This window comes from Amia ocellicauda, chromosome 18 (genome assembly GCF_036373705.1).
Source record: "Amia ocellicauda isolate fAmiCal2 chromosome 18, fAmiCal2.hap1, whole genome shotgun sequence".
Lineage (NCBI taxonomy): Eukaryota > Metazoa > Chordata > Actinopteri > Amiiformes > Amiidae > Amia > Amia ocellicauda.
This window is the reverse complement of record NC_089867.1, coordinates 16,916,037-16,938,089: the sequence shown is the minus strand read 5'-3', so window position 1 is coordinate 16,938,089 and position 22,053 is coordinate 16,916,037. Positions and strand designations below refer to the sequence as shown.

Below are 22,053 nucleotides of genomic sequence, written 5' to 3'. Positions count from 1 at the left end.
GATAGAGGCTTTTAACGAAGAGGAAGTTAAAACGCATGAGCCCTGAGGCATAATTAGCATAATATACAGCTGGTAGTAGTGGTTCAAGGTGAAATATGAACTGCCCCCTATGTTGCTCTTCAGGTCATAAATGCTGACATGTTAAAATCATAACTCTTCAGTTTTAACCCTTCAGTCCGGGTCCTAGTCCTGGAGGACCTCAGAGCTGCAGGGACATGGGTCTGTTCGAACCTCCAACTGTAAACAAAGCTAAACTGGCTTGGTTTGAGTGCCTGAGACCCGAATAGCACCTGTGCGAATGGTCTCCCACCATGAAGGGGACAGGCATGGTCTGGCCTGGTGTGCAGGAGCTGCAGGGTCAACAGCAAGTGTCCCTCTCTGCCCTGCCTCTCTTCTGTTGGGCTGGCCGGGTTCCCCAGCTCACAAACCCCCCAGGCTGCAGCTGTGAAGCCAATGCTCTGGGGCACAAGACAGAGCAGAAGTGAAACCAGATATGACAGCTTCACCTGGTTTCACACTGAGGGGCCACTGGCGAGCCCCCCGTTGCCAGCGTGCATTGCTCCCTCTGCTGCTAACTTCCACTCAGATTCGTTCTGTGCCCTGCCATGCTTGTCAATGTTCAATATCCCAATCCAACCTAAATGAACAATTGTGCATTTCGCTGTGGCTGCAGGGTGATTTGCAGCTGGGGCCCATTGAACGCAGCACTGCAGGCCGGCGCACAGCTGACTGTGAACAGGGTGGTTTAGTCTTTGCCGTTTGGGTAAACAGAAAAGACAACTGACAAGACTGAATGTTTTCACATCCCCTTACACAGGCAGGAAATTTGGGGGGCGGGTGAACATACTCAACCATACAATCATTACAAACACTAAGAAAAGCTAAAAGAGAGAAATACATTCATTCACCTTCAATCTGCCGAAACACAAATCAACTAAACCTCATGGCACGGACAGGTGTGTCTGAGGTGGTGCTGAGGTTCGGCACCATTCATTAACTGGTGATTTATTCTACTGACTCATTTATAACTGTGCAGCCCTTTGCGCAGTGAGGATCAGTACTCGGCTTTTTATCAGTTTGCATTGGAAACAACTTCCCTCAGACACTTGACACCTATTCCTGCCACTCACAGAACTGTGGTCATGAAAAATCAATCCAGCAGAGACTCTGTTTGTCTTCCACCCACAGAAACTATAAACTCCTGTCTCTTTTATGCAAGCCTCATCTCCATTACCTAATATGTATGGATGAATGAACTGTAAATACATTAGAACACACACACATACAACTCTGGAAGAAATTACGAGAGCACTGCAATTATTTCTTAAATCAGCATCTCTACATGTATGGCAGCCATTCCATTCCATTCGTATTTTTATTTGGAATTTGGGAGAAATGTCAGTAGTTTATTGAATAAAACAAAAATGTTCATGTTACCCAAACACATACATATAAATAGTAAAACCAGAGAAACTGATAATTTTGCAGTGGTCTCTTAATTTTTTGCAGAGCTGTATATATATAAAGAGTCAGATAAAATGCTGTGAGTCACCTCTCCAAGGTCCTCGTTAATGTGATGACAAAAAGAGAGAGAAAGCCCCTCTGTGAGGCAGGGAAAAAAGGAAGCTGACTACGGCACTGGCTTCCTGGGTGCAACGGTCCCTCCTGATCGGCTGAGCTGGGAATCTGAGAATCGCTGGAGTGTGTTCGTCCCCTCCTCCCATCCCTCCATCTTCCTTGTCCTATCGACACAAGGGCTTCTGTAGCCGCCGTATGATCGCCTCTGACTCGAAGGGCAAGGCCACACGGTGAACTGTAAAGCCCTGGGAAGGACAGGAGTACTAAGCCAAGCTGATTCAGAACATTCATAATTCCCAACACAGAAGGTCGCTTCTGTTATCTCCATCTTAGTCACTCTGAACAATCCATTATTATTGTGTCTGCGTGTGTGTGGTTTTAATCTCTGAATTGACTTTAGAGGATATGGGTTGGTAATGCTGTTTACACACTTTGGAAAATAACAATTGTATTCCGGCATTGTAAGAAAATCCCCTTGGATCTGACGTTAAGGTCATAAACAGGTTTCTAACCCTATTTGTATGTTATGTTATTTATTTATGTATGTTTTAATTCATTCATTCATTCATCGTGTATCAATCCGAATTTGTTATTTTTTCATGTTCTTCAACAGAAATGTGTGTGTGTGTAAATCCATGTTATTTGTTTTATTGTTTTCTATTTAAAACTCTTCTTAAGATCCCCTCTAAGTCAGAGGAGCTCATCCATGTCCCTTTTCTCTCTCAGCGCGGCGGTCCCCGCTCCGAGTCCTGGAGCCATGTTGCGTGCTTCTACTACATCCATAGCTCACCCACGCGTTGCCATAGCTAGCATATCTCTTGTTCAACAAGGTATGTAGCAACTTGTGCTGGGAGGTTGTTTCAGAGAGCAGAGGGACCTGTTGTTGAACAGATTGTTTTCTCTTCCCCTGTTATTTCATTGTGTTTGACATGGCACATAGACTCATTTCATGCTAGCTTCATTTCCAGCACCCCTGGGTGTGTGTTTGGGGGTATAAGCTTTCATTTCCTGAAGAAAACGGTAAAGCAAACACTGCAGTTGGCAGCAGGTTTTGCGTGTATTCTTACTATAAAAGCAGCTGAAGCCAATCTCCTGCTACAGCTCTGACTGGTCCAAACAGACTACACAGCGACACTTGAGACAGGAAAGCAACAATAATACGGACTAAGCCCTGTTTTCACTCATTACACTGATTGTATACTGCACACACACACACCAATAGCAATAACACAAACACAGGCACACACATTCCCAGAGAAATTATGACCATGCGTCTGTGTGTAGTAATACCATCAGAGTTATGGCAGTGGCATAATAGTGTAGTACAGTACAGCACCATACAATACATTATATATAGTCTATAGTATATCACTGTACTACACAATGTAGTGTACTATTACAATACTGTGTTACAGTGCAGTATAATGTATTATTGTACACCACAGTGTATTACAGTACAGGACAGTGTATTATAGCACAGTTTTACAGAATTACAGATAGGCTTCTGTAGGGCAACATACTAAATAAATAATTACTCCTATGTGTAAATATGAATTATGTATACAACACTTTTTATTAGTCCTGCATGACACTATTTGGTAGCTTATGGCATTCGTTACTCTGGTATGACATTTGTTTGGTCGTGTTTGGCATTTCTTGCTTCTGTATGGCATTTTTGGCTGGCATATGACAATGTATCAATCCCATGTGTTTTTTGCTTGTGTATAACAGTGTTTGTTTGGGTACAATACCTTTTGGTCGTGTATTACATTTTTGCTTCCTCATGGCATTTTCTGCTCCCGTATAATAACTTTTGGTCATGTATGATACTTTTTGCTGACATATGACACGGTTTGGTTATAGGGGCTGCAGTGTGTCTGTCTGTCTGTCTGTTGTGTGTGTTTCGGGGGGTGGGGTGGTAGTGAGCGGGTCAAAGGTTGGCCCCGTGTGAGAATAGTGGGCAGCATTGATTGGGGCTGGGGGGGTTAATTGGGGTGCCACGGTTGGATTCAGTTTCAGACTTGGAGAGGAGAGAGACAATTGATGCTTCCCTGCCAACAGAGCTGTAGCTTTATCTGAATCTCCTCTGATTATTTCTTGTTGTTATATGAGCAAGTGAATTCAGGTAGCCAAAAGCCTAAAACTATACAATATTAAAGGGATATTTGTTGGCTATTCCAACTGTATGATCAGTAATAATAAAAATAATAATAATCCTCACATTATTATTAAGTCACTTCAAAAAACCGTGAGAATACATTTACTGTGAGTGAGCAACATTAGGTTGTAGCTTTCCAGCGTTGTTCAGAATTCATCTCAGATAGTTTTCTCAGTACAAATACAATGTTCAAATACGAAATCAAAGCTGACTCAATTCTGAGTATAAAATCTAAATCCTTACCCCAGCAAAACGCTGAAACAAAAATGTCAGAGCCCAAATACCATAGCCAATCATAGCCAAAACAAAATGTTGAACCAATGCCCAATGTGCAACTCAACCCATATAAATCTGAAACCATAACCCCAGCACAATCCTGAAAAAATTACAGATTAATATTACTCTGATCATAAACAAAACAAAATGACCTGAATCAATGTTCAGCTCATCACATTGTAATTAACCAAGAAGAAACATCACCCCTAACCTCATTAGAAATCAATGTTGAGTATATATTGTTTATGCATTTGATAGAAACATCGCTACAGCTAGTATTGACCAATTCTTACAAATATTATTAGTGCAGTCCAATGTACTATAATCAATATTATATATTAAACACAAACCACACCCTGGAAAATGTGTTTTGTGTTTATCCCGTATCCATCCATGGTACCATAACACCAAACATAAGGGTGTGTCAGATAAGACTTTATCAGCATTTTATTTGAAAGGTAGAACAAATGCCAAAAGCAAACAAAACAACACCTCTTTATTAATACCACAGTAGCAGGGTTTCTGATTATTTGAAGAATCACTTTAATAGTACCTTTACTAGTAGTACAGGCTAACAGGGTTGCCAGATTGGGGGGAAAAGCCAAGGAATATGAAAGCCACGGGGGACAAAATAGGTGGAAGTCATTCTGACTGAAAGTGAGTAACGTGTGTCCCTTGTGATGAGGTTTCCAAACAGTGATGCCAGCGGGGGGATCTGGAGAGAAGTGTCTGGCAGCCCTGGCAGCGGGTTACTGTCCGTTTAAGAGCCGGCCGAGGGCCGCCAGAGGCGGGGTCTCAGACTGGGATCCGAGAGGCCCACATTGTGCAGCCAGGACACGGACGCAACTGGAGACCGTGTCTGCCTGCGTCTCAGTCCGGCTCGTCTGGATCTGTCCCGCTCGCCCACATCGCCATGACTTCTCGCAGGTAAGGCGACTGCCAGGCTCGCCGCCAACCTGAAAAGGGCAGCTTGCAGCGCTGGTGGTGTGGGGGGGGGACTGGTTTATTGTGAATAATATTAATAGTAATGATGATACCACTGTACGGACGTGACATTCGTGCACAGCCGAGTATCCCCGCCGCTGCGTCTTGTGCCCCCGGTCGGACCTGATTCCATATCCGACTTGCGGTCGCCCGGCCAGGGGTTTGCGTTTACTCCAGATGCCTGATTCCCGCCGGGCCCTGGCCGGGCAGTAACGCTGTCGTGAAGGCTGTGGGGTCGGGGGTCGGGGGTCCTCTGAGCGGAAGATGGCATCCTCCTGTGAGCCCAGCACTGGGTACATGCTGGCGGGGCTGCCATTGTTCCCAGTTATATTTGAGGGAGCCGTCGAGCTCCCAGTCGGACACTCCGCCGTGTCCCGGTCTGATCTGGGAGTGACATTGACTTTCAACCGGTCTGTCGTCAAACTGGCGGGGGTTGTCGATGCTCGTCTAGACCCTTCACTGGTGCAAGAGCCGCACAGGACATTAAAGTAACTCCCACCAGTCGTGCGGGTTGGGTCCCAGTTACATTGTGGCAGCGTGGCGGTCTTGTTACTATAACGTTGTACTGCGACATCGCCACAACGTTTATTTGAGTCAAGTAACCTGTCTAACGCTGTGTTGACCCCAACCAACCCACACCTTCTCGACGACGTTTGTAGTTTTTGTCCATTGGGAGCTTGCACTTCATTTCACTATTTCTGATTGATACGTTTGCTGTGGTTTTCTGAAGTTTGTATCTAACTTTGCTTTGGTGCATACTGGAATCTAATCAAAATGTCTCTCTCGTCCCTTTAAAGTTTATAACAAAAGCTGAGCTGAAATGGACAGCAGGACAGCAGTAGCTAAGGGGCTGGTCTTGTATGGGGAGTTTGCTACACCTTATCCATGTTGTGTCTTTCCAGGTGTTTTGGGACGCCGTGAAGGTAAAATATGACTGGTGGAATCTGATCTTCAATGCACATCTCAGTTCTGATTTGCAACAGTATACGTGTATCTTATAAGCACCAGAGAGTGGTTGTATTGTAGGAGAGATCTGATGCATTTCACATTAGTCTAAAAGGTTTCCGGTTCACAGTGGAACACTTATTATTGAATTGATACAGGGCCAAATCGCTTTCATACCGAATGCCACGTCTCTCGGTGTGTTGCGACCAGAAAGAAAACCCTCCTGGGTGTCCTGCTGGAGATGTGTCCAACCTCTCGGTGACAATATTGCTGAATCGCCCATTTGTCAATAAGACAGAAGTGGTGTAAAAGCTGAAGTGTTGGAATGAACATGACTGTATAGTCAAGGGGGCATCAGTTCTAGGACCTCGCCTCTTTGCATCTCTTTGCTTTTGTGTGCCTGGCGTGAACTGCTCTAACACACGGGTTTTCAAACCGGTCCTGGAGGACCCCCTGCCCTGCTGGTCTTTGTTCCAACTGAGGTCTTAATTGCTTAATTGAATCCTTAATTGAACTAACAAAGCAATATACCATTCAATTAAGTAATTAAGACCTAGGTTGGAACAAAAACCAACAGGGCAGGGGGTCCTCCAGGCCCAGTTTGAAAACCCCTGCTCTAACAGGTGTGAACCCGGTGCGCTCTGCGGTGCTGGCACTAGTCTAATCCCTCGCCTGTAGTAGTGGCCAGACTTTTCGCTATGGGGCGAACTCCGGAGCACGTCTTCAGCTTTAGCAGCATCAGTGATGTCATTTTTAGGGATTTGATAGGATAATTCTTACATTTATTAACTGGCAACAAAGTGTGTTTGATAGAGATTAAAGGATTATCCTTCTGTTCAGAATAGAAGGGTTCGCTCTTGCAGAGTTATTAATTACGGGGTGAAGCTGAAAGAATAAAAAACCTTTCTTCTTCTCCAGTGCCAGACTTTTATTTATAGCAACACATTCTGATAGGAGTGGACATAGCTTAAATGCAGGCAAGCTGGCTCTGACTTGCTGGTATTTTTTTTTGTAAAAGATTATTATTTTAGTAAGAGAATCGTTTGTATTAATGCTTGTATGTATGTATGTATGTATGTATGTATCCACTTACATCAGGAGCTGTAAGTCTGTCGAGTCGCTTAAGCGGAGGGGGTTGGCTGACCTTTTTGGCTAGGCCTTTACATGGTGTCCTCACCCTCTGCTACTGATTACAGTTTGACTGCAATTCAGCTAGTGTTGCCAGCCACTACAGCGTATTGTATTGAATTGTACTTTGAACTGCTGTATTGCTTTGGATATTGTCTTTTATTTTGTAGGATAATGTAGTGCACTTGGTCTGAAAGTTTGCCCTCTCTCTGTCTCACTCTCTCTCTGCTCCGTCTCTTAATTAAATTCAGTTCAATTCAGTTTGCTTTATAGGCATGACAAATGTAGCTCGAGCCTACTGTCTTTTTAGGGACAGATAGGATTATGTTTTGCTGTGTGATTATGTGTTTGTGTTCCAATAGTTAATGTAGTTATGTTTTTGTTGTGTTATAATTTTGTTGACCAAATAGATTTTATAGTGATCGGGTCTTGAGGCTGTATGGTGTCAGTAGAGGTCAGTGAACTGAGTCTCTGGACCAGCAGAGTGAAGGAACTCTTTTCATCAGTGGATATTGACCCAGTTCTGCCCTGCATGCATTGCTTGCCGTTTTCAATTAGGTGCTTGTCCCATTGAGAGAAATCTTGTTTTGTAAGTGGACCCCACACTCCACTGCTGCACAGGCTATTGGTTCAGTTACAGATTGGAATAGTTCAAGCCCCATCTTGATTGAGATTTCAGTGTCTCTGTTTCTCGCTCTGTCTCTGTCCGGTTGATTCAGTCTGGCGTAATGCTGTGTGTGGCCTCTACAGACGGCATTTGTTTACATGCTCTCCTTAATAAATACAGTGTGTGTGTGTTTGCACAGGTATCCTCATCCTGTCTTAAACAAATCTGTTGGAAAAGGGGAACAGAGTCGGAGACAGATTCCTGAGACAGCACTGAGACCAAATGCGTTATATCAACTGTGTCGATAAGTGCACTCCGATAGAGCAGGACTAGTAAGAAAAAACACAACAGCCTAGAGAATCAGACTTTTATTTAAACTTTTATCTAGATATCCCCATCAGTGAAATGTATGCAGTGTAACAATGGGTCCTTTCAACACTGTAGATCTCTTGCGCCATACGGTGCAAATCAATTCTCCAGAGACAAAGCACAGAAAATATAATACGAGATGAAGTTCCACATTAGGTCATTCCTGATATATGCCTGTATAATTATTTTGTATGCAAGAGCCAATGTTTTACAAAATATTTAAACTAAAAAATGTGCAATTGCACTGTGCTGTTGTGTCTGACCCCTGATTTCTGCATACCCTGAGTGTGGCTCAGTCTCCTGTTCTGTAGGTCTAAATCCAGATTAGGGGGGTATTGATCTGAGCGAGATCTGGAGTGGAAAATGAACGCTGGGGTGATAGTTATTGTTGTTCAGATTGAGAGCCCGGCTTTGCCAACTGCTGTCCGAGTCTGGAGAGCTCTGACTATTTTGGAAGCTGGCAACAGCTGTTTATCAAAGACACAGAGGAGGGGAGAAGCACAGGGGCTACTGTCACCCCCTTGAAGCTTCATTGAAGCCCTGACCTGGGGGTTGATTGCTAGATTTGTTGTGTTCTTTAACAGGATGTGAAACTTCATCATGGTTGTTTTCAGAGCTTTTTTCTCAAGGCTTTTTTTAAATTCTTCCTTATTATATCAAACTCACTGTCACAGTTTTAAGGGGCAAGTTCGGTAAAGATATGCTAGGGAGAGAAAATAAATAAGTATATGGCCTATATTTTACCTGAGTTTTTTGTGATTTTACTTGGATTCTCTTTGGGCAATCGATTCATTTTTTGTATAGACTGTTGGCAGAGATTCAATTCAATCTTTGACCTGTCATCCAGCAGTAAATTACAACCAACTACTTGATGGCCTCCATTTGGTCGATGTGAGAAGCCTCTTGCAGAGGAAAAGCTGTGTGCAATTCTGGGTTTTGCACTGCCTGCATTTAAAGACAGGTCAAGGTTTTTATGTCATCCAGGCCATTATACATTTTTATTGAAAAAAGCCTTGCAGGCCAGAATCAGCTGTTCGCAGCTAAGAGTAGCCCAAGAGAGCGATCCCGGAAGTGGGAAAGATGGACTGAAAAGGTCAGTTTTACTGATTTCGGCGTACATCGCTCTGTATGGGACTTGGCAATCCCACTGTCATTTTCACACCACCCTGCACAGGAAAGTTGTTCAGTGCAGGTATTGTGCAGGTCCTGTACGTTGTGGGATATGATTGTGACGATGTTCGAATCTGCATTCGTTGACGTCAAACTTTGCACATTTTTATGCAAATCCTAACTCGGTCGAATACTAAACACATCTAAGCACATGCGCCATGATTGTATACTTGGGAACAGTCCAAAGTCGTTTCAGTTAAGACTGATTAGTCAAAAATCTAGCCTATTTTTTGCTTGTACATATTCTGTTTTGTGGTGTGATTTTTTTCATTAGTTTATTTCAAATAAATTGTTTGTCCATATTGCAGCAGCGTACTCTGTTTAAACAAATGTGATTATTTTATGTCAGTCATGTTTAGTTCTATAAAATCCACATTAGATGGATTGGATTTATGTCTACTACGTCACATCGCTAGTATGGGAGTACACAGAAGGAACCATGCATAAGAATAAGAGAATAAATGCATCTTTTTATCCCTTCTGCACGGTGAGTATTATTGGGCGTATCATGTAGACTCCCACTAGTACTGGTTTGTTGCAATCCGCCTAGTATCATGCATGAGAACGTGGATTGAATGGGGCTGCTGTTTAAAGGAGAGACTGAGGAGAATTATTCCCTTGTGACAATGTGTTGCGGTGAATGTGCAGTTGGCCCACGCCGAGTCCTCTATCATGCTTCTAGCGTGCGTTTACGGTTCTTTGCCATGGCTTCACTCTAGCTGTACTGTACTTCACAATGCTTCCACAGGGAAAGTCATTTAAGCAAACAAACACAATCAGATGGTCCCCAGCCTATTTCTTTTCCAGGAAGACAAACACACGCACTTGTTTGAGAACTTTTAAACTGGTGTTGTATTGGATACTTGATACCTGCCTTGCTGCTAAGTGATTGTCAATGTCATTGTCTGTTGTCAACGGTGATGGAAATACGTTTGTGTTTTGCTTGCGTGCGGAGGAGTTCCCACAGATAAAAATTAGCTTTCCACCAGAGCAGAGTTTCATCTATGCAGGTCATCTGGTAGCAAGTTTATTAAAGGTAGAACAACTGGAAAACTGTTGCCAGTCTGCTGGGTCTGAAAGCCATAAAGCTGTCATACACTTAGTCTGCCCAGTCAGCCAGCCTTGAAGAATGCCTCCCAGCCGGGGGGAACAGGCGAAGATTATATAAGGGTTTACAGGTTGAAGTGAAGGGCAACTGGAGCGAGGTTTTCAAATAAGGCGAAATAAGAAACTGACATGTGGTTTCTAAAATTGCATCATATTATCAGGTAGATTAGCAGGTTTCTTTTCTCCACATTTTCTTTGTTTTGTGTGATTGCTGGATGTTTTCTCTGCCGCCTGAAGCCAGGGAAAGATGTTTGCTGCCGTTTAATTTATTTAACAAGGCCAACCATGAGTTTTAAAGTGTATCTTTATTGTCCTGCTGCTTGGTAGATTTACAAGTGTGACACAGTGTGTGAGAAACCCACCAATGGGAAGGTGTGTACCATGTAGGGTAGTGCCTGTAAGTGATCAGTCAGATCTCGATGGCCTTCTGCAGCTCTGTCTGTTCTTTTTTTGTTGTATTTTTTTTACTGGAATAGGAAGCGCTTGGAACTCGTCTGTGTTTCTCATTTGCGAACGCAGCCAGAGTTCAGCAGTGAAGCAGGGAAATATGGAGGGAAAGTATTTTAATGAAGTAGTTTATGCACTCTCTTAAAGTGTGGGGCAATGACTCATTCCTGTAAACACTCATGCGATAGCTAACCGAGGCAGGAAATCGCAAAGCAAGGTGGAAAAGGAGATAGCCTAGCAAAATTTCCAGGAATTCAGTGGACTCAAGGGCTGTGCCCAAGAGGCAGTACTGGCAGAGAGATCTGTAACAGCCGATGTTAAAATTAAGAATTAAAACATTGAAAATGTATACATGTTCCTCACCACACCGTCTATCAAAACACTCTGTTGCTGTTTTTGTTCTCTTTCTTTTCCAGTTTGATGATTCAGTTTGTTCCACGGGTAGTATGGTTCTCTGAATGTGAAACTCTACCTGACTCTTCGTAAGGGAACGGTCCCTGGGCCTCTGGACTCGCACTCTTCAGCTCTGGTGGTTTGGAAACGGTTCCGGTTCTTTCCAAGTCTGCAAGTTGTCTTGCAGAAAATGGTGAAAGGCCACTCGAGTTGTGCTTTGAAAAGGCGTATTGAAGAAAAACTATATTGGTAGAAGACACATTTCAAGTAAACCATTTAGATTAATAAAATCCATGTTATATCTGGCCTGCTTGGCATCCCCTGTCCATTTAGACAATGCCAATTTTGCATCACACAACTACAGTATATGAAATAATGTAGTGGGTAAAATCTCCACAGTCCTTCACCATGTATCTTCCTATATTTTAAATGACACATAATAATATGAAAATATATTTTTTTAATAAGGAAATTAAAACAATGTGTTTGGATTTCTATGGAGTGACATAAATTGACTGAAATGGTTGTGTGAAATACAAGGACCTACACAGGTAACCCTCCCTGGAATGGCAGATCCATTCTTAGAGGTTCGGACAGGGTTTGCACTTTTACACAACGCATGGTCTATAACATGGGCTCTCCTACAGTGCAATAGTTATCAGTAAGCAACACACACACACACACACATTTTTTGTTTTAAAATCTGCTTATGAGTTATAATAATAATACAGCAAATGCTGACTCATGGGATATCGTAATGAGCTGGCTTAATAATGGCAGTATATTAAAATAGCATTAATGATTCCCTCATCTTCTTTATTTTTATGCCCCTGTACTTCCCCCTTTAGCACCAAAATAGGATGTGTGATGCATTGCTGGGATTTTCCACTCAGGGGGGTGAGCAAGTGTGGACAGTGGCTTGCTCACCTTTGGGTAGAAGGTTTTTGTTTGTATGTTTGTTTTAGTTTATTTTTAGTTGATATGCAGTCATGTTTTTATTAAATGGTATTGGGAAATATGATGTGTGTTTTGCGGGCTGGACTGGGAGAACCTGCAGATCACATGAGAAGGAATTCTGAGACTTTTTTCAATTGTATTATTCTGTTTTTAATTTGCTGCTATTATTTGATGAGGGAGATGTATATTTTTTGTATTTGTTTCTTCGGTAAGTTGGTTTGTTTCTTATACATTTGTGATGAACCCAAGAAAAAGCCCATGTGCTTCCTTTAGGGTGTCAGGAGGTGAACCACAGTCAAGTAACCGATTAAGGAAAGTATAAACACAACACGCCGGGCACATTCTGCCATCTAAAAATAAAGATACAGTATGAAACTCCAGTCAGCCCTAGCAGTAGGCCACAAGAGTCCTAGGGCAGATTCCCTCTGAAAGGAGCCATTCTGGGGCTCGGTATTCATAAGCTTGACCTTGGTCTTGAGTTGGACCTTTTATCCTTCTAGGTCAGAGTTGGACAATTCCAGTCCTCAAGCGGTCTGGTGTCTTTTGGTTTTATAAGTACCTTTCAATTAGCAACTAATTAAGACCTGGGATAAATTAGTGATTTGATTTATAATCTTGGATAAAAAAAAAAAAGTTTTGTTTGTGGAACAAACATGAAAAATCTATACTTCTTTTGTATCATTATTCCACTCCACTATGGTCTGTACTTCACATAGCTGGCAAGCTGATGTAGGATAGCACTTGGTCTGATGTCACAATGCCAGAATGCTGTGTTACCCAGCAACCAAACAAACCTGTAGCTTAGAAACGTTCAGCTTGCCGTTTCCCCGAGTGAACTGGTCATCTTTAATGTAGCCAGTGGTGCCGAGAATAAATGATTTAACAAACAATAGCTTTCCAGAGCGTTGTGCCTGTGAGTGCCATACGTTAGGGTAAATCTGTGAGATCCGAGATGATGAAACTCCGCTTATAAGTCACAGAATAACTTCATAGCAAAATCAATAATAGCACGAAATGTAACGAGAGAGCAACAGAAATAAGTGACTAAAAGCTACCTTGCCCTTGCTTATTTGGCTAGGGCTTTTAGAGTGTACTTTTTAATAAAATGTTTTTTTTATTTATTTTTTTTAAACGTGGCCAAGAGATTGTATGCTTAAGAGTGACGTTTCACTGAAACCTGTGCTGTTTTGTTAACTTTTATTTTACCATAATTGTTTCAGAAGAGTTGGTAATGCTGGGAACTTTTTTATTTTTATTTTTTTATCTTGTACATTCCACTTGACATAAATATCCTCTGGAACATAAACCCATGTGTTCAGCAGACGGAGAAGACTTTACTGTCAGGACTACTGTATGCTAGCACCATGAGAGAAGGGTCAAGACTTGCTGATGATGAGGAGTGACAGTTAGGTATAGCAATGAAGGGGACATCAGGAATTATTACATACCTTAGCAGACGCCCTTACCCTGGGCGACTTCCAATTATTTCAATATATCACATTATTTTTCCATAAAATTACCCATTTATACAGCTGGGTTTTCACTGGTGCAATCTAGGTAAGGTACCTTGCTCAAGGGTACAACAGCAGTGTCCCCCACCTGGGATTGAACCCATGACCCTCGGCTCAGGAGTTCAAAAACCTCACTGATAAGAAAAATGTTTTTATCCGACACAATAAATCACAGAGTAGCCTTGCCTCAAATGGAGGGAGTGTGAATACTTTTGCCTAGAATTGCAAGCTGATGGAAGATTTTGGGTCTTTTGTGCTTGTGTGTTCACCCACACTGCATTTGCTTTTCTACGTCATCAGAACAAATTAAACAAGATCTTCCAGCTTGGGGGGGTGGAGGTAAAACCTGACATTGATCTACCTGCCATGCAATGGATCCTGATATCATCCTAGGTAATGGCTTATGAACGCTGAGGGATCATAACTGATCTTGGGCCATAAGCCAAGTGGTTTTAATCAATGCGGTTTGTGAAGGTCTTGAAAGAGGCTGCCAGCTGAATCTAGGGAGGAGCACATCGTCTGCTTCCAGTGTGGCGTGCTGTAGGCTGTAGACTCGCTGTGGCGCAGCAAAAGATTCCTTTAGTGAAGGTAGACTTCGTCCCCCGTTCTCTCACAATTTCATTGCAGTTACTAATGTTTCAGCCGTCTTAGAAGTGGTAAAATACTGTGTTCTTGTGCATCTTTTCACCTTCTGAAGCCTGGTTTTATAGATAGAAATAGATATAGTTAAATGCATGTGTCTGTTCCAGCAGCATACACACTTTATAGGTGTGCTATAATACAATACTCTCACAGATAACTTTAAAAGGCATCAGCTTCCAGGATACTTGTCTGATGAAAGTTGGCTATATGTTCTGAGGAATGTCTGACTGTATTTGACTGGCTTGCTAAAGCTGCACCACAGTAGTGTCTTTGGAGAAGACTTGTGTCACTGGGAGCAAGCACAGAAGAGCAAATGATCTTGCCAAAGAGAAATAAAAATTAAAAAATGTAAACTTGAACACAAACACCATTGCTCCACTCCCCTCCCCCACCGTCAACAAATCTGAAACGGACCGCCATGCCCATGCAGTTTTCTGGGGGAAACCCTGTATCCTCCATATAGGTGGTGAAAAGTTTTATTTTCAGGACTGCGCTTACGGAAATGGTAAAAGAAAGTTACACACAATTCTGACATCTTATTTGCTCTGAAGTTAAACGAGCGAGTCAGGTTCTTTTTTTCTCCTAAGGGCAGGGATTTAACTTCAGTCTGTTTTGAAGAGAGAGCCAGAAGACCTCAAGTCAGAATATCGGATGCCTGTCTGGTTGCTTTGTCGCGCGGTCCCCACTCCGGAGGTCTGTGCGGAAGGTTTGATCTGAGCGAGACCACAGCTACTTTTATCGTCTACAGATATCAGTAGCATCTCTAAAATTCATGTGCAGCAACATGTCCACATCAAATATAGACCTGGCAAGTCTTCAAAGTAGACCAGCACGTACTAAGTATATTATCCTTTGTCACTGTGCCCAAGTTTTAAATAGCCCAACACTAATGAACGGAGGATTACGTAAGAGGGACAGACAGCGTGCTCTGTGGATGTGGGTCCCCTCTGTGTTTTCCTTGGCACACACTGGCAATCATACCTGTGTACTTTCCATACTCCCTGCAGTTTCTGCAGTAATGAGATGGATAATCGGCCCTGTAATGGGCCAGGAAAGCATACCATTAAACACGGTTCTGTTCTGGGCGTGCACACGTGGCCTCCACTGTGAATCCCAAGAACAGTCTGCACACTCCTGACTGTGCACTCTGAAAGAAAACCCTCAGTGTCATCCTGTGGTGCACTCTGGGTAATGTTCTGGAGTCATGGTGGTCAATTTAGTTGGAAAATAATTTGAAACTTTAATTATTATTATTACAATTTTAATGGGTGTTGCTGTGCATTCCAAGAAACCAAGTCAAGTCATCCAGTTGTTTTTCTGATATATATATATATATATATATATATATATATATATATATATTTTTTTTTTTATTTATTGACCCTTTGGAGTAGGAAACTGACATAGAGGGATGACACAGTGTGGGTGTTTCCAGTGTGAAAAATCTTGTTTTCCCACTTCTCTCTGTGTACGTTAGTTTGATTTAGATGCCTTAAGGATTCATGTTTAAGTGCTGTGTCAGAGATGAGTAAGTTGCTATGGGGATGTTAGAGAAGCTATCCCTTGGTTTAGTGGACATGCATATTTATAGATGCATTTCGATTTTTGTCTCACAGTGTGGTGCTCACTATGGGTGATTGAGTGTGGCGAGTGACTGTGTGAGTATGGGTGAGTGTGTGTCCAACTTGGCTTTGGATTTGCAACCATTGTGGCCATCTGGTTGCCAAACCGATATCCCTTGGTTTGCTTGGCTTCACGTCCAAGAGAAAAGCAGACATGTTGAATTTTTATTTGCAACTCCTTACAAATTAAGTTGGGGGAGCCAATTTTTTAATGGGAAGAATTGTCGATCTGGGGTTTTGTGGAAGCTAATGCCAGAAGACGATTGAGGAGAGAACATTCCCCTAATGTCAGTGCGGATACCGGGGTTTCTGGGACTTGGGAGGTTTAGGGGGCTGGCGAGCAGTGTGATGGTGATGCTGTTTTTTTTGCCGTAAACAGAGTTGACCATCCAGAGCTTTCCTTTAGCTGCAGCTGGTACTAACATTCTTCTCATTGTGAATTGTTTTCTTGATGGTACGTGAACGGCTCCTGATCAGATGAGATGTTATGGACCTTTGGATGTTTTGAAATGTCTTTTTACATTTCAGTGTTAATGGCTCGTGTACTCCAAAAGAAGCAAAGGGATGCACTTATCTGAGAAACCCATTACAGACTTGGAGAAGCTCGGCTGCACCTTGCGACGCATTAACTGCTAATACTAATGAGAGGGATGGGTCTAAAGCTAAACTGATTCCACTAAGGTAACAATAAGCTGAATTCACTTTGTCAGAAGCTCAGGGTGTGACAAAACATGAAGACAGAGGGGCCCTCCCAGCCTAGGATCGCGGACCCCTGACAGTGACTTTTTAATGCAATCGGCACTGAAATCAAGCAATGGATTACTATGTATCAAACTGTTAACAAGGTTCTTGTGCCATGTGCCAGCTTAGAAGTTGCCAAAGAAAAAAAAAAATAGTAACTAAAAAAATCAATAACTGAAATAATAATATTATATCTGTGCCATGTGCATAAAAATGTTAAACAAAGCTTGTAAACTTTTTTTTTTTTTTTGTGATTTTGGAACAGGTTTGGAACATTTCGTTTTTTTTTTTTTTTTGAAAGAAAGCTTGTTAAAGTTGAGAAATGGAGATTTATGTTTCTCTTTAGCTGCACATCTGAACACATTCATTTATACTTAGTTTGAGTTTATCTGTTATGTCATTGATTGTGGCATTTTTTGTTGGGTGTAATGAGTTTGATGACATAACCCTGATTCTGTTGTAAATTCAAACTGAAAAAAGAGATTTATGTCAGTGACCTTGGTGACTGTATAGATCATTAGGGAAAATGATAATGGTGAATATTTAATAGTTGCATGTCAGACTGTGGAGGTGTCCAGGAAAATCTTACTTCACAAATCCAAAACCCAATATATGTTTCTTCTAGCTCTTTTAAAACGCACCCAAATGGAAATATCTGTAATGTTACGATAGTGATGATAAATATGATATATATGATCATATTTTGCAAATAAAAATTCCAGGTTGGTTTTGAAGTGGAAGAAGTGGTTGGCATTATTAAATGCCTTCGCTGAATTATTCAGAAAGGGACACGCAAACCGTTCTCTCTCACAATATCTAAAAGTGCAGTGTGTATCACTTTCAGGAAACTCCTGAATAGTGATTCAACATTTCTTACCTACATACTTGAAACTGAGTCATTTCAGAATATGTTCTTTTTCTCCATTAAGAGGAGCTTTTCAATGTTTTTAATGTTCCTAGTCTGTACAATGGTGTAGTATGGTCAATGTGCTGTAAGATTGTTTTTATTGTGGGGAGGGTTAAAATAAAACTCACTGTCAACATGAAACAGCCATGTGCGTCTGCACTTCAGATAGGACTGACTTCCTGTTCCGCCAACCCAAAAGCGTTTTAAACTCCCAGCTGTCACACTGTCACTCCGCCTTCGTTTATAGCAGAGAAAATAGCGCTGAAGTGGTGTGTCTCTCTGACGGCTTCGTCACGTTTGCCTCGCAGAAGGACCGATTACACACACTCTCCCCTATCAGACGGCTCGCACTCATCCAAATCCCAGATTAAACGGGCCCCCCCGGCCACCCCCCCCCGACTCCTTTTCCCCCTCCTACTAGCCCCTCTGGCCTCCCCCAACTCCCCCCCCCTTCCTCCTCCTCCTGCTCCCTCCCTCGGCCTTCCTTCTTTAACTGTCCTGTGGGTTCGTGGATTACTGGCTTTAGGTTTGTGACGGCTGGGGGACTGACAATCCGTAACCACAATGGTGAGGTAAGGAGATAGAATTTAATACGTATGTTGAATGTTTTCGTTTTTTTTTAATTCCGTTTTTTTATCTGTCTCTCTCACTCTCTGCCTTTACTTTATTTTTTTTCTCGACAATTTTTCTTTTATTGTGAATTTTTGTTTGTTTTTGTAGTTTTGTAATTTGCTGGGTTCTTTTTCTTGGTGGTTCAGTTTTTCCTGCTGGCTTCTGTGTGCTGTTTTTGGCCAGTGAGTGAGTTTGTCTTCATAGTAACTCAAAGTATTCTCTGGTGCTTGGATGTCCCCCAAGTACATTTCATTGAATTACTATGAGGTTTAAGGGTTGGTCTTGGGCAAAGACGGGGGAAGGCGGCTGCGGAGAAGGTTTGCTTAGAGTGGGAGCCAGAATGTGTGGATGTGTTTGGGTTCGAGGGGGTCAGCATTTTCTTTCTGGTAACTCCTAGAGCAGGAACACCCTTGTCCTTCAAGCTAGGTGTGTGGAGTTGGGAGTCGCAACGCCAGCAAGGTGCTTTGGAGGAACTGCATATTGATGCTGCACGTTGTCGTACTCCAAAGTGGTCTGTTTTCTTTACTCCTTGAGATGGCACTTTTGCACTTTTTAGATGTGTGTTTACCTGGTGTCTTTAATTATTTAATTAATTAATTGTAATTTCTTGGCAATGTCCAGCCTGGCTTATAGTTTCCTTTCAGTTCCTTAAAATGATTTTTGTGGGGCATCTGACAGCAAAGACAAAATTATGTCTTTGTTGCTTCCCTTAACAAAATTAATTTTAAAAAGAAAGAAGCAATAATAATAATAAGTTGGAGAATGATTGTGATTGTCCTGCCAGTAACTCATGCAGAGTTTGGTTCACTCATTCGGTGTAGACCTGGCTTTCTTCTCTGATCTTTTGCCAGGTTAAAAATAATATTATGCTTCAACAGAAATTGCGTTTTGTGTGAGAATTAGAGCGAAAATTAAAACCTCATCAGCTTATATACTGGATACTGCCTGTACTTACATAAATAACTGTACTAAAGGTATATTGCCTTTGGCTGTGTAATTTGGGAACCTTTTTTCCTTGTATTTTTGGCATTGAAAAAGTATAGCTTATATCCTCATATAAAATAAGTGTACTCTAGAGTCTTCTGTCATATAGGTTGAAACTGCCCAGTTAATGTCTTTTGTAAAACATACAGATGACTGTGTTTTCATTAATTTGGCAGGATATCACAACGCCAGGCCTTATGTGGTTCAGGGACATGTTTTAGAAAAGAGGTTCTCCACTGTGCCAGTTGATTTTTATTTCATTTGTATAGAAAATTCAAAATTGTTCCACTGTTCCATCAAAACACCCTTCAGACAGTGGGCAGACACTGACATGCTGACGGTAGTACAGTGTCTTTCTTTCTTTGTGCAGAAATGAAAACCCATTCCCATGACTCACTTTTCATTGTGCCCTTTTGGGGGGGGGGGTGAAAACTCACACCATGTGTCTGATGGAAATTGGGAGTTACCTGCCTGCCTCTCGAAGCTAGCAACCAGATTGAAGAGCAGTAGGAGAGGAGTTTGCTCAAATTGCCCTGGGGGGGGTTGGTCAAGCATGGGATGTAAGCTCAATGTCCCGTCCATGGAAATTGCACATTTCGATCCTAAAAGGAGAGTTAACTTGAACTGCATCAATCAAAGACCCAGTGCAATGCGGTAAACAGGCTTTGTTTTCTCTGCAGCCTTTGCTAGCTTTGATCAGAATATTCAAAATATTTATTTTCTCACATCCTGATGAAACAGACAGCGAAGTGTTGTGACCACATGGGTAAAGTGTTAATTCCTAAGAGCATGTGCGGTTCAGTGTTACTGGCTGTCGGGAATAATTTAGTCAGCAAATTGATTAATTAATTAGAAAGAGTTTAAATAACTGCAGAGTCAATGGCAAAGTGTAAGGCATAGTGGCTGGCTGAGTAATTTTAGACTGGATTCACTCTGGACCTCAAAGCGTTCCAAGCCCTTTTTAACCTGCCCTTGTTTCCATTCAACTTGTGAACAAATGTTTTACTCCCAGCAGTGTGGATCAGCAGGACTGCAGAGTTTACACCTCTGTTGCTGTTAAAAAGACCAGTGTGATTGTTAAAGTAACCGAAAGTAGTTTAGAGGAATGATACAGGAGGCAACAAAAATCCAACCAAAGTAAATGTGCATGGCAATGTGTGAATATTGGCAGGAATGTGTGCACAGTAACAACTGATTTGATATAACAGGAATTGTGTTTTTAATTACAATTGATCTGTTTAGCTAAACACAGACCGCTGACGTCTGAGTTACAGTAGCTGTGACTTGTTTGACCTTTGATTTTAAACTACCACTGTCTTGTAATCCCAGCTGGGGGACACTGTGGTTGTACCCTTGAGCACGGTACTGTGCCTAGATTGTTCCTGTAAAGGCCCAGCTGTATAAATGGGTAATTGTATGTAAAAAGAATGTGATGTATTGTAAAAATTGTCAGTTGTCCTGGTTAAAGGCGTCTGCTAAGAAATATAATAATACAGAAGGAAAGTCCCTCAAAGGGGTGGCTAAACTTTTTCATATATTTTTTTTTACATGCTGATTTTCATGTCACACTGGTCTCGTCTCCGGGGCATAAATTCACGTTTGTTTACCTAAGTTGAGTCGGTCAGCTTTGGCCTTTATAAGGAAGAATGTTGTACTTTTGTAACTTTCAAACTGCTAGCCAGAATTCTCAGGGCTGTACAGCTTCAGTTTGCACCCTCATCCTCAGAGGAAAATGTCTTCAGGTGTTCTTTTACTAGTGCAAATCTGACACCTTAGTCCTCTGTAGAAATAGTTGCAACATCCGATAATGAAGACGACAGTAGAGCAGTCCTTTAAAAAAAAAAGTAAACGGTTCCCTTGGAGTATCTGATGGATCTCATGGGAGATACCGATACAGCTGTGGCAGTTTATTTTAGGACAATTAACTGGAAATGAGTGTGAGTTGGAAACGTAAACTCATGCAGTATTTGTGTTTGCACAGTTGACTACAGTTCAGAGATCACAAACTAACGGGCTGAACAAAAATATAAGTTCTAAGAGACAAGGTCTGGTTTCCTCTCTGTCCCAAGCTTCAAACACAGACTATATAAAACACCCAACAACTTAAAGGTCAGATGTACAAGAGGACTCACCCCAAATTCAACCGTTTTTAACGTTTTGTCTTAAGGTCATGGGTGAAAGTTTGCATACTCCAGATAATGAGACATTGTAATATGTTATGGCCAACAATCTGATTTACTGCAAAAACAACCCAAAATACTGTTATCCTAGTAAAAGCCTACACATGCATACAATCAAATGAAACATGTTTGCACACTTCCTGTTTTATTGAATTAAAATGTGAATAACGAGCTTCCTGCTTTGTCATTGGCAAATTTGTGTTTTGCAAACCTCTGTTCACACCTTCTGAACAAAAACAGCATATTTGTAATGCTGTGTCTTCATGTGAATCTGGCAAATCCTGGTCAATAGTGGTCAGTGAAGCCTTTCTGCTGTGGCATTATCTTTCCATAGGAGGCAGAATCATACTTGCAATGTCATATTGTTTAAAATCCCATCAACTGAATCGGGATTAAAGCACCTGAATTCTGTAGGACAGCAAATTAACAAAAGATAAAAGACTTGGCAATATCTGCATGTGGCATTTATTTTTTATTTTTTTTAACTGCCGGTTGCACTACTTTTGACCTCTAGTGCCAGGTGGAGGACAGACACTGGTCTGGTTGTGTATGATCTTCGCTATGGGCAACGCGTGGTTTTTCACGGCTAAACCAAGAATACACGAACCAGCTGATCCCCACTGGCCTTGCAGCACCTGACAAGAACACAGATCGGAATCCAAAGGAATCCACCAGAGGGTTTAGGATTCACTGTTTTCTGAGTTTTTTTTCCAGGGTGAGATATCTAGAAGCCCT

General features: G+C 41.9%; 1 protein-coding gene across 2 annotated transcripts in view; it reads left to right on the top strand.

Moving 5' to 3' along the window:
• Window positions 1-4,556: 4,556 nt before the first annotated feature.
• The window catches only part of ptpn11b (protein tyrosine phosphatase non-receptor type 11b), a 57,092-nt gene continuing 39,595 nt past the window's right edge, over window positions 4,557-22,053 (top strand). Inside the window, exon 1 of one of the 2 annotated variants that reach the window (XM_066691235.1) lies at window positions 4,557-4,939. In XM_066691235.1, the coding sequence (XP_066547332.1) occupies window positions 4,926-4,939 (14 nt within the window). In that variant the 5' untranslated portion in view covers window positions 4,557-4,925. Of the gene's footprint in view, window positions 4,940-18,001; window positions 18,115-22,053 lie in introns of those variants that run through there. The other variant, XM_066691236.1, reaches the window with a different exon arrangement.